The sequence below is a fragment of the Dipteris shenzhenensis genome, chromosome 24, assembly GCF_047967505.1.
Source record: "Dipteris shenzhenensis isolate YYH24624 ecotype China chromosome 24, Dip_SZ_1.0, whole genome shotgun sequence".
Taxonomy (NCBI): domain Eukaryota; kingdom Viridiplantae; phylum Streptophyta; class Polypodiopsida; order Gleicheniales; family Dipteridaceae; genus Dipteris; species Dipteris shenzhenensis.
This window is the reverse complement of record NC_141619.1, coordinates 31,069,902-31,082,248: the sequence shown is the minus strand read 5'-3', so window position 1 is coordinate 31,082,248 and position 12,347 is coordinate 31,069,902. Positions and strand designations below refer to the sequence as shown.

The 12,347-nt window shown below is 40.8% G+C and overlaps 1 protein-coding gene across 1 annotated transcript in view; it reads left to right on the top strand.

Annotated features, from left to right (window-relative positions):
• The first annotated feature begins 849 nt into the window (after positions 1 to 849).
• LOC147886484 (GABA transporter 1-like) overlaps positions 850 to 12,347 on the top strand; it is a 35,657-nt gene continuing 24,159 nt past the window's right edge. The window contains exons 1-7 of the mRNA XM_087395262.1: positions 850 to 1,166; positions 1,273 to 1,403; positions 1,576 to 1,670; positions 1,787 to 1,973; positions 2,784 to 2,917; positions 3,011 to 3,259; positions 3,358 to 3,705. Of these exons, the coding sequence (XP_087251388.1) occupies positions 850 to 1,166; positions 1,273 to 1,403; positions 1,576 to 1,670; positions 1,787 to 1,973; positions 2,784 to 2,917; positions 3,011 to 3,259; positions 3,358 to 3,705 (1,461 nt within the window). The remainder of the gene's footprint in view (positions 1,167 to 1,272; positions 1,404 to 1,575; positions 1,671 to 1,786; positions 1,974 to 2,783; positions 2,918 to 3,010; positions 3,260 to 3,357; positions 3,706 to 12,347) is intronic.

The following is a 12,347-nucleotide window of genomic DNA, read 5'->3' as shown; positions in this document are numbered from 1 at the left end:
CAAATCCAGAGTCCAGAGACTGCAGGAATTGAGAATTGATTATTGTACTATATATGGATTTAAATGCGCAACAGAATATCGTTGCTGGAAGCTCTTACTAGAATTTGCGTTTTGTAATTTGGCAAGATGACAGTATATTTGGCAGGCTGTGCCAAATTCTCCTTGTCGACCGACTCTGCATTTTGAATCAATTATAGCTTATTAGCAGAAAATTTAGCAGAAAATTCAAATCGCTCGTCGCATCTGCTCCTTCACAGCTGAAGGGTATCAATGAATGACCAGCCCTCTCGAGAGGCCAGAATCGGGATACTCCAGACGACCATCCTCATCAAACAGTGCAGACTCCAGGCCCAGGGTTAAGGACTCACGACGCACAGCTCAACAGTGCGTCAAAAAGCTGGAACTAGTTTCACAATCCTTTAAATTTTTTGGCTTCATTCATGTCAGGCTTTCGCAGCAATTGCTTGAAGAAAGTACATAGTTTCTTCTTCGACCCGTGAATTCTCCAGTATAAGCCGTTGCTTCGTGCAGGAGGGGTTCGTCGAAGCTCGTCCTGCAAGAGATGACAGATCGGCAAGCTTCCGATTGCAAATTATGTAGCACGCAAGCCGCCTTATCCGTCTTTGAAGGATCTTCTTCATTCCCTTTCCATTAAGTGACTTGAGAACGTTCGGCTTGGCGCTTCGTGCTTGCTCAAGAGCTTCAGGCCCTCGGGCGATGCAATGATTTTGGGCTCAAGATTCCGTAATTGGATTTGTGTCTCCTGGATTTTCGCATGCAAATTCTGTATCAGTGTTAGTGTCAGTCTGTTAAACTAAGATCCAGCATTTCAAAGGTGATCACAAAAGTATGGGAGAGTTCGTGTCGTTCAGGATCGATGCGCTCAAGTCTATTCGCTCTAATTCTCAGGAGCAGTCCCGCCGGGAACGCGATGGCAGTCTCAACTTTCCTTTCACAACATACAGGTATATTGTGCGAAACGTCCACGAAGAAACAGCCGAGGAGGTTTTGGCAAAGGCCGGACGAGCAACCTGGTTTCATGCTGCATTCTACTTAGCCACGGCGGTTGTCACTCCTGCAGCTTATGCACCTCTTCCTCGCGCAATGGCTTCGCTTGGTTGGCCAGCAGGTCACTTTTCTCAATATTTTCTGGTCAATCTCATGCCGTGTGCTTTTCCTCTCTGACAATTCAGTATAGTTAGCCTGATATGCTAGAGGCTTAGAACTCTATTCGTTTTGCACTGTCGTGATCCAACAATCGGTTCTTTTCAGGGAAGCAGGTTCTGTGATTCTATTGCTAGCTACAGTGGTGATTCTCTACAGCAGCATCTTTATCGCTTCTCTCTGGGAGTGGGATGGCGTTGCATATGCCCACTACCGAGACCTTGGAGACAGCATCTTCGGTAAGTGCTTTCAGCTTTTGCAACTCTGCGTTTTTTTCAATTTCACGTTCAGCGCATCAATAATGGGAATCATGTCTGCACTTCTTAAATTCTAATCAAATGGCACGGCCACGCACATGAAATCCGAGCATGTGATCATCAGGTTTGGTTTCCGATTCGGTCGATTGTGCAGGAAAAGTGGGGTATTTTGTTGTCTCAGTTCTCCAAGAAATAGCTTCCATAGGCAAGAGTATCGTCATTCATATCGCGGCGGGCAGTAGCCTCAAGGTTTTGGTTCTTGTCTTAAACTGCTCTTTTGTTCTGATATATGAGAGGCAGCACTATTTGATCCGATGCCCGTTTTCGGTCTCTGGGTTAGAAAATGATGTAGTGGTGATGCGCAGGCTATCTATCATGCCTTCAACGCAGACGACAAGTTTACACTACAAGAATTCATCGCATTGTTTGGGGTATTTCAGCTTGGACTGTCTCAATTTCCAGATTTCCACTCCTTAAGATGGTTGAACGCAGTCTGCACTCTGAGCACTGTAGGCTTTGCTGTGACAGCGGTCGTCATGCTAGTACAGAATGGTAAGGTTTCGAGCTATGCACAAGCCTAATTATACGTGTTCCTTTGTGGACTTTGGAAAACTGTACCGAAATTATGAGCAAACATAATGGTTACCTTGTGGAGAAATTAAACAGTAGGCACGTAGAATCGATGAAGTAAGAACAACGCAACGTCTGTAGTTTTTACGATTTTCATGGTAGATAACTTTAGAACAATATATAGAGAGAGTTTGAGTAGTCAAACATGGAAGTCCTTTATAAATCATGGGTGGAAGAGGACCGTGCTTTGGATTGTATGCCCAAAGCAGGACCAAGGCATAAGGTTTTCTGGTCAAACACGACAACGTTTGCATTTTCTAGCCAAACAGACAGAGAAAGAGCTGATAGAGCAAGAGAGAGTTGAAAAGAATCCCCTAGTTTTGGAGGAAAGGCCAACCCAGAACCTTGGAATGCTCGCCCCTTGATGATAGCATCAATCCATATTGTAAAGTGCTCCACTTGAATCCATATTAGCATATGGATTGATGCTTTCTTCTAGCCTCTAACTTCGAAGCGCCTTTTCTGGTTTCCTCTATAACTACTCTCTCTCTCTCTCTCTCTCTCTCTCTTTTGCATGAGTTTTAATTTGGATTGTAGGATTTCATATGAACAAAACCTACGAATTGTGTGGCATTAATCACAACATCTCAAAAGGTAGTGTCAACTCTTTTCTGATTGCCCTTGTATCCATATATATCTTGTTAGTACTCACACAAGAAAGACTTCACGTGTGAGATATATAAGATTTTCTTATGCTAGCTTGTCATCGTGTGGCGTATGATTGACATTCAGGGAAGCGGTTAAATCATTCGGCGGTTGATCGTGACCTTCACTTCAACTCCCAGGCGAGTGAGTTCTTTGCAGTTTTCAGCGCTCTTGGTACTATTGCCTTTTCACTCAGCAATGCAGTGTTGCCCGAAATACAGGTCAGAAAGTAAGGAGTTGTGTTTGCATTTCCTGCTTTGATTATCTCAACCTTCTCAAGGAGACGCTAGTGATCCGCCTATGCTTTCCTGCAGTCAACAGTGAAAGAACCATGCAAGCAAACCATGGTTAAAGGCATGTCTACGGTGTATGCATTGGCAATCGTTACACTCTGCACAGTTGCTTTTGTTGGGTACTGGGAACTTGGGGCGGCATCGCACCCATACTTTATCATTTATTTGGAAGGGCCAGCTTGGCAACTCGTTCTGATCAATGTTTTGGGCATACTCCAGATGGCTGGCTGTTATCAGGTTAAATTGTATGCTACAGCTTGTGTCGTTGTGGTGGGTTATAGTAATTCTTTGATCCGTGGCACGCAGAAATGCCTCCCTGCAAGCGGCTTATTTAATAAAATGTCACTAAACCTCTCTTTTGATGGCAGATATATTGCAGGCCGACTTACTCACTCTTTGAGTCGAATCTAATGGTTGTGGAAGGAGGACCCTTCTCCCTACGAAATTGCCTCATACGATTCTTAGTGACGAGTCTATTCATGACTTTTGTGACTTTCGCTGCAGCGGCAATGCCTTTCTACAGAAGCTTCGTCCCTCTTTTTGGAGCTCTGGGGTTTATTCCACTGGATTTTGTGCTCCCTTTGATTGCTGCCATCCGAGTAAGGAGAAAAAGGCTCAGCTTACTTAGCTGGGTTTTTCACATTGGTATTGCAGCACTGTACTCGTTGGTTGCTCTTTTGGCTTCCGTAGGTGCACTCAAGTTTCTTATTGATGATGTAAGGAGGACGACATTTTTCAGCAATAGCTAAATGACATTAAAGGAAGTTCCATCAATTTGACTCACTCAAGCAAGTACTGTTTTAGATTTTTACAAATATTAGTATTGGTAAAGTACAAATAAGAAAAAGGCACGGAGGCTCATTACAAAGATGTCGCTAAAACCAAATAAACAGCTTTAAAATCAGCATTGCGCCATGCAAACATGGTAAGCATCTGTAGGATGGAGGTCCTGAACTCCTCCTTTAATGTCTTCTCAACATTAGTCTTCGGAACATTAATTTTCCTAAGAAAAAGATTACTCCTACATATCCAAACATGATGTAAAACCATAGCGCGAACAAGAAGCATAAAGGATATTGCACTTGTGTGAGTGAGATGCCCTTTGTGCCCCAGCAAAGCTTGTCTCCACTTGATAATGCAACATAAATGACCTTTTGAAGTCAGTTTTGAATGAATTTTCACATGGGCCTAACTTTGGGGCAATCCCAAAGTAGGTGAAATTGAGACTCGATAGCAATGCCACAAAGAGTACAAAAAGGGGAGATTTGTTGCCATTTGGCAATGCGATCCCATAAAGGCAATTTACCAACCACAACTCTCCATACTAAACAAGCTAAATTTCGTTCAAGTGGCCTACCCAAATGTTTTTAAATATCAAGAATTAAAGTATAGATAAGCAAGTGGTCAGACCAGTAGATGTAATTTGTTCCTACCTTACATGAGTGAAGTTGTTTTTAGTTGTCCAGATTTGATCCAATAATGATCCATATATTGTTGTTGGTGTGTGTATTAATTGTGTGAAATGGTTTTTGTCCATGAAAGATTCAAATTTCGATGTGCTTGTTGTATGAATGTTGAGGTCTTTGTTGAAGTTGCCGAGAACATATGTTTTGATGTTGTCTGGTATTGTGGATAATATACTTGCAATTGTTGATTGAAGGAGTAATGTTTTTGTTTCTGGTGATTTGTAAACATTAATTATAGCCACTTTGTTCTTGTCATTATCCTCGTGGATTCTTAGCAAGGTCTCGATTCCATTTTGATTGTGTTGTTGAGTGTGTAATAGGATGATGTTTTTTGTGTAGAATATTACAATTCTAGATTTACCATTCCGACAAATGACATTGAAACCTGGGAGGTTGATTTGTTGGGGATGGGTTACATGTGTTTCTTGTAGACATAGAAGCATTGCACTCGAGATGCTTTTGCAATGCAAGATGTCTGTTTTGTACAGGTGGAAAAACCTTGTGTTTAGCAATTGCATGTTCTCGCATGTGTTTCTATCCATTGAGAGGTCTGCAATTTACTTTGTTTTCCATGTGCAATCTGTTTGCAGCCTTGTGATTTCTTGAAGAACGTTATCGTCCATCTTAATGTGCTTGGATTCAATCTTGTTAAGCAACTACAAGTTGGCAGGGTCCCTTGTCCTAGAGAGTGCGTTGTATATGAGTCCATGTGATTTAATACTTGATGGGTTGAAAGACACTTTATCCATTGATAGTCCTTGCACTCCGTGTATTGTTCTTGCTGCAGCTAGTTGCATAGGGAGCTGAGTTCTTGTTACGGTTAGGCTATTTTTTCCAATTTGGAATTCCCTTTGTGACTGGACGAATGGGGATCTAGTTAGTCGGTGTTCTGTCACTATACAAGTGTTTATTATGTGCACGTGTTTGGGTGCCAATGTTGTTGTCATTGAATTCAACCCACAGTATACTATTATTTATGTTAATATTAGTCCCTTTAAATGCTCCATCTCCCCCATTTACCAAACCATCTTCTATATCTAGGTTCCTAAAGCAAATCTCTATTAGCATCCCTTCCATTAGATTTAGCTCTATATGTAATCCAGCAGTAGTCTTTGGGTCACTTTGAATTTTTATTATTTTACTGCATGTCTTATGCTGTGTGTCTTTTGCCTTTATTGTATGCCACTTTAGAATCCAAGAGTTGGAACACATCACTATTATGCCTATCCTTGGCTGCATTGGTGTAGGAAAGATGTGGTACATTATGTTTATATAGTGGTTGTAATTTGTAGTTTGTGTTGAGGTATGCAATGTCGTCGCTTGTGTGCTTTCCCACATGAATTTTATTTAGTAATATTTGTAGGTAGTGTGAATTTTTAGGATGCATGAATCCAGTGAGCTCATAATATTTGAAACTATTTCTCCATACAGAAGGTAATATTGTTGTGTTCGTGGGCTTATTATCCATGCGTCTTTTGTTGGGCTTGCTTGGCACAAGTCTCCACATAAGATTACAATAATTCCTCCAAATTGTTCTTGGTGATTGTGTTTTCTCACGCATATGCATGTCCATGGCTATGAATGTGTTTTGACCAATTAGCGAGACTTCATCAAACACGATCAGCTCTGCGTTCTTGTATAGTGCTGATAGTTGTTGCAACTTGTCTGAAGACAAGCTTGTGTAAGCAGATGTTAGAAGAGGAAAGTGCAATGCAAAATGGATTGTGGCACCTCCTATGATGAATCCCAGTCTGCCTGTGTATGCTAGTAGAAGAACTCTTGGAAGATCAATGTCTGATGTTTGTTTGTGACTGTAATGTCGAAGGATAAGCAATGTGAGTGTCTTCCCTATCCCTGCATTACCTGTGAGGAGCAAGTTTATGTGTTTATATCTCTTTGTTTCTTTAGCATCAAATCTTCTAGCAGTAGCCTTTATTGTTGTGTGAGTTGTCTGAGTTTATGGTGGAACACTTCATCAGGCATTGTTTTGTATGTAAAGCTCACTGGTGATGTAGTTGGACCTCTCTTTTTATATTGTAAATTAAGATCAGTAGTAGCGAGATCGAGGCCTTCATGAGGCTCTATGTTTTCTGACTCGCTTGACAAAGTAGTGACTGTTGCATACTGGCTTGTTTTGGCAGGTTCCTCAGCTAGCAAGTTGTATTTTTTTTTGTTTTCTTCTACTATGTCTTCATTTGCTTTGAATTTATCGCGCCACGTTGGAAATGTATTATCAAGGACATGTTCATTTGTAGTGAATGGCAAGTATAGCAAGCATAGTTCCCGTAGTGGTTTTTTGGGTCTTTTGCAATATTGTAATTGTTGAACCTCATTACCTTTGGACATATTCTCTTGTGTTATCTTTTTCCTCATTAGTGTAGTTTGCAGTGAAATCAATGAGACATACATGCTCCATGCCCTTGCCATTGTGAGTGCAATACTTTCATACTCTCTAGATCCATTGCCTCAAGCTGGTGGTGTCTCTTTAGGCAAAAGCGTTCTATCTTCAGTAGCACTTGTGTTAATGTATTGGAAGTTTCGCGTGCTACTTGTTAAAGGTAGAGATAGTGCAATGTACATATCCTATTGTGCACTAATGTGTTTTGTGTTAAGAATGACATTTCCAACCTTATGTATTCTTTCTAATGCCGGAGAGTTAGTAGCTAACCATGTTGTCATTGCAGCTTCCTCGATTGCACTGGTTGTTGCCTTATCTACTTTGGTTATGTAAGATGTACAGTTGTTAGTATGCACATGTGCTATGTGAGTTCATGACGTACTATATGTTCATGTTTGCATTCCATAATTCAGTTATTTTTGGGTTGAAGTTGTTTGTGTATACATCCTTAGGTTGCTTTTGAAGCATAATTTAGTGTTGGCTGTGTGACTCTTGCCCGGAGGCAGTAAATGTATTCATTTTCTATCAAGCCCATCTTTCCCAAGAAGCTATTGAAGTCCATAATCATTATTCAAGGGTCTTCTAAGGCCTTCTCAATGTTTCTTACCTTTTCCTTTATCGTGGGTGTTAATAGTGTAGGCTCTAATGGAAAGATAATAGTTGTTTTACGCAATGGTGGTCTTGGAAATCCAAACCTACAATGCCTACCCCGCTTCGTGCATGTTTTTTTGTGCTTATGTGTCTATAGGTCAATGTTTGTTGATGCTATCCTTGTATTGTCTATTGTAATGTATGTGTCTATGAAGTTGGTAATGTCATTATCTGTTGAGATACCATACCATGGAGAATTTTCTACCCACAACAAACAATGGTCATGTTGGCTGCCACGATTCGGGAATCTAGTTTATGAAGAAATAGTCGACGACTTTCCGAAGTATTGTTAGATCTCATTTCAACCACCTCCTCATTGCTTGGAACTTATTGACATAGTATCTTGCTGTGGTTATAGGGTCCGATCTGATAAGATCTCTTATTGTCTTGAGTGGGTTGATTCCCTCAGTGTTCATTGATGTGTTGTGGAAGTGTTGTAGGTGTGTAGTCTCAATGTTGACTCACGTGTCGTGGGGATTATGAAGGAATGCCGATGGAGCCTCCACTCCAAGCTACTCCTTGTGAGGCAAGGCACCGTCCACATGTGTCACTCCAATGCAAGGCACGAGTCATCCACATGTGTCACTCAAGCGGCTCCTAGATTGTTGCAATGTGTTTCCATGAGAGAAAGAGCGAAGGGGAAGAAGGGAGAAGAGAGGGGAGATGAGAGGCAAGAGGATAAGGGAAGAGAAGAGTCAAGGGGGATGGAGTGGCAAACATAAAGGCACTACAAAGAAAACAAGAGAACACCAAAAGACACTCTTGGAAGAGAAGAGCCTAGCTTGTATTCCAAACTTGTGCATACAACAATGAAGACCAAAGTCAACCATTTGGTCTGTTATACAAGTCACCTTTTGAAGGGAGGCTAATCTCTTTATACCACTCTCTCTTCTCATTCTTTTACCATCCTCTTGGGCCCATCTAGCTCCAAGACACAAGCTTGGCTCTATGGACTTGCCACTGTCCAGTCCTTTAGATCATGCAACGTTCATGGTTGTTGGAGTGTTGTCAATGAACTTTAATGTAAAGTAGTCTTTTGTGTGCACTGGGCTGAATCTTCTTTTGGTCCATTGCAGTAGAGGGATATAGTGGCTCCTTGTTATGGAATGTTTGCTGGAAGTATTCTTCTGGAACTAGCACCTCAGGGTTTGTGTGAGCTGAGTTGAGTACTTGTGACCATTCAAAGAAGGAATAAGATAAAGAAAAATAAAATATAAAGGGTAGGTTATTAGTGGGGATTGATGTAAGATCCTAGTGGTGTTAGTGTTAGCAAAGTAAGTAAAGTGCATTCTCATGATCCTCTTAAGTCCCATATTTTATTTGAGTGGGACTTCCAATGGATTCTCATCAAACTATGTCTTTGACATGCCATGTTTGAACATCAGGAGTTGTGCATGACATTTTGTCTTGCTTCTCTGCATTGAAGTTCCTTTAACATCCATTTAATGGATTGTATTTCATTAAGGGCTTTGCTTGGAATTATTTGAGCCCAGCAAGGTTGTGGCACCATCTGGAGATTTGTTTGTCTAAGTCATCAAATTGAGAGGAGTCTGATAATACACCATACAAACCCCTAAAATGAGGACTATGGCTGAAGAGGTTTATAGAAGGGGGATTCTAGGAAAGGCTTCTAAGCTGTAACTGAAAGAAAAGAAAAATAAAGAAAAGAGGATGAGTAGAAATTAGATAGTTCAAGGTGATGTTAGTAAAGGAATGTGAAAAAAGCTTTGAGAGTCACAAGAAACTCATACAAACCCATATTGGTGTAATCACCTTCACCCTGGAGTTAAATGCATCCTCTAGAGATTCTTGTGGAGAACCACTTGTCATTCCATGTATGAACTCAAATCCAAGACCCTGAAGACTTAGGCATAAGTCAGTGCCCTCTTGTGTTTTCGCTCTACTGACGGGATGTGTTGATGCTGATTGGTGTATTAAATTTTCATAGTGTTTGTAGCTTATCTTCCTGTTTAAGGATCCCTTGGGCTGATGCAGTTGTGATTTGTTGATTGTGCCATGCTGAGGACCAGAAGAGTACTGACCGCCTATTTTCACCTAGTCCTATTTTCACCTAGGACTTCCACATGTGACTTATTGACCAATTGTGACCCAGATCTAGCAAGAACATCATTTTGTAGACCACTAGAGGAATAGGAATTGTATAGCTATTTGGGACCTCATGTTAGTCTAATAATCACTCAAAGGAGAGTCACTAAGACATCACTGGAGATATTTGTTGGCAAGTAGTTGTCATCCCATTGGTAGCAGATTGCTTGAAGTTCTTTGAGATCCTTGATTGCAGTAGTAGGTTCTAGTGGAGCTACTCCATTTTTAGGAGCAGGTTCTTGTGGATCTACTGTTGGCATGTTTCTTATTGTTGGTGTTCCACCATTGAACATTGCGATCTCCCACATGTACTACTTCTATGATACTCATCATAATAAAGTGATATATGTTCTATGTATAAAATGTGAGTAGGATTGCAATGTCTCAAAAATCTTTTGCTTTTGTTGAGCCCAAGTTTCAGCTAAGAAAGTTGTCAGGGATGAAGATAATTTGTTGTTCACATTGGAAGGTTCTTGTGGGACGTTCGTTGCATTACTTGTGTGGCCAATTCTTATGTAGCTACCCTGATGATAGATGCCAAATTTCTCAATAAGGAAGGTTCTCGTGAGGCTCCCAACATGGATTCAGCATTTGTCTTGGCAGGTTCTTGTGTTACTCTATTTCTTTTTTCAAGATAGGTTCTTGTGTTATTGCCAATTACCTTAAAGATGATGCAATAAATTGACATCCCTTTTGATAGACTTGCGATCGCGTAGGTTCTTGTGTTATCATCTCCTTTTTTGAGACAGGTTCTTGTGTAGCTACTCGAGAGGCGATAGATGAATTGCTTTGCGTATAATCCTCCTACATTGGTGCTTTCCCCTTATCCTTGTTGCAAGCAATTTCTCATTGTTCTTGGCATCTTTGCAGAGTGTGACGACTACTAGTGCATCTGCAATCGTTGATGCTCTTGTATTGATAGATTTGGGGCTCCGCTCCTGCTTTTGCCATGGAGATGGTGTACATTTAGGCTTAGGGCAAACATGGATGGGCTGTTGATTGCTCTGGTGAGGCTTGGGTACTCATATATAAGAGTTGCCAAGGTAATATCCTTGGGCCTCGAGTAGTCTTGTGGGAACCCATTGGTAATGTACCTTCCTTGTTGGATGGAGTCTTCTTCTTCTTTGATGTTAAGGTTTGTTGTTTACATGAGGGGGTGGCTAGAAATGGTGAGGCTTGATGTTTGGAGGAGGGGATGGCTTCATATGTTGAGGTTTCTTTGGAATCCAAAAATATGATTCGCCCTCAAAGCATCCTTGAGCCTTTGATAGATCCTTTTGGACCCATATATGCTTGGTTGCTCTTCTTCTTTGTTTTCTTTGTTGGTGAGGTTCTTGCCGAGGTTGAGAAGCCAAGTGGATATTGATGTTGATGCTTGAATGTTGGGCCGGTTGGTGGTGCTTAGCACATCTTGTTGGGTCGACTCATCACCAAATAATCCTTTGTAAGTGCCTTGGATCCACATTGTACCAAGAATGGCAACTTCGTTAATGTACTTGCAAGAGCTACCAAAAACTTGCAAGGCACAATGTAATTGTCCAAGGAAACATTCAACATTGAAGAACCAATAACCTTAATAGAGGTACCCTCTATGGACTAAATTTCAAAATCACATACTTGAAGGCGTACCTGGCTGAGATGTTTTAATGTTTCCCAGGAGATGAGGTTGTGGCTTGCTTGCCAATATACCATGGCTTGCATTTGGCATTTGTACCTACTGATGTCAGCTCTACCCAATTGAGATGGAGTCATATCTATCTTGTTAGGATCAATGGCATTGTCAATTCCTAGTTCAATTTGATTAGGTAGTATCGCTCTTATGGTGTAAGAAGGTGTAATGGAGTTAAGTTGTTTATCATCAAGGTGCATCGCTTGAGTGCCCTTAGTAGTTGGTAGATCTATTTCTGCCAGTGTATGCATCCAATCAAGTGAGTCTTCTAGTTTTTGTAAAGGAGCACACCAAGGTTCATCAAGACTCTTCTCAGTATCCTCTTTCTCATATTTTTTAACTAGCTTTACTGCCACAAACCTATCGGTGGTATTCGATTCAACTGCAAATAGATTTCTGGACCTACATTAGGAAAAAAGGGAGCTCATTTTGGGACTTTTAGGGTTTAGAAAAATAGGCTCTTGACCAATCAGACGAGGACCAATGTAACGTTAGAAAAATACCAAAAACAATGTAAAAAGATAAAATAAGTCACATTCAAAATCCTTTTCTTTTATTATGTCTGACAAATGTGATCTTCAAAAGACGATTTTCCGTGCAAAATTTGATGATTTTGACATTGCTAGTGCAATTGGAGCGGGCCAAAACCCCTAAGTGCAAATCCCCCATTCCGGGCATTTTTTCCCTTTTTAGAGCCTCCAGGCATCGGTTTTTGGTGTCTCTAGGGTCAATTTGGGGGTTTTGGCTGCTCCAAATGCGCTAGCAATGTTAGAACCAACAAATTTTACACAGGAAATAAAGGATCTTATATATACATTTAATGTGAAGCTTGAGTACTAGAGTGGCATTTTTGCAGTAGGTATCCATATTTTATGGCATTTCCCATATTTTGAGTGCAACAAAAATAGGTAAATAGTGAATTTCTTAGAGGGCCCAAAAATGAGTTCCCTTCTTTCCTAGTGGTGTGAGCCTTCCATGTTTGGAGATGAACCCTCATGACTTGCTGATCTTTCCTTAGATAAATGTTGTTAGAGCGCCAATTATGGATCAATCCTTCCATATGCAAGA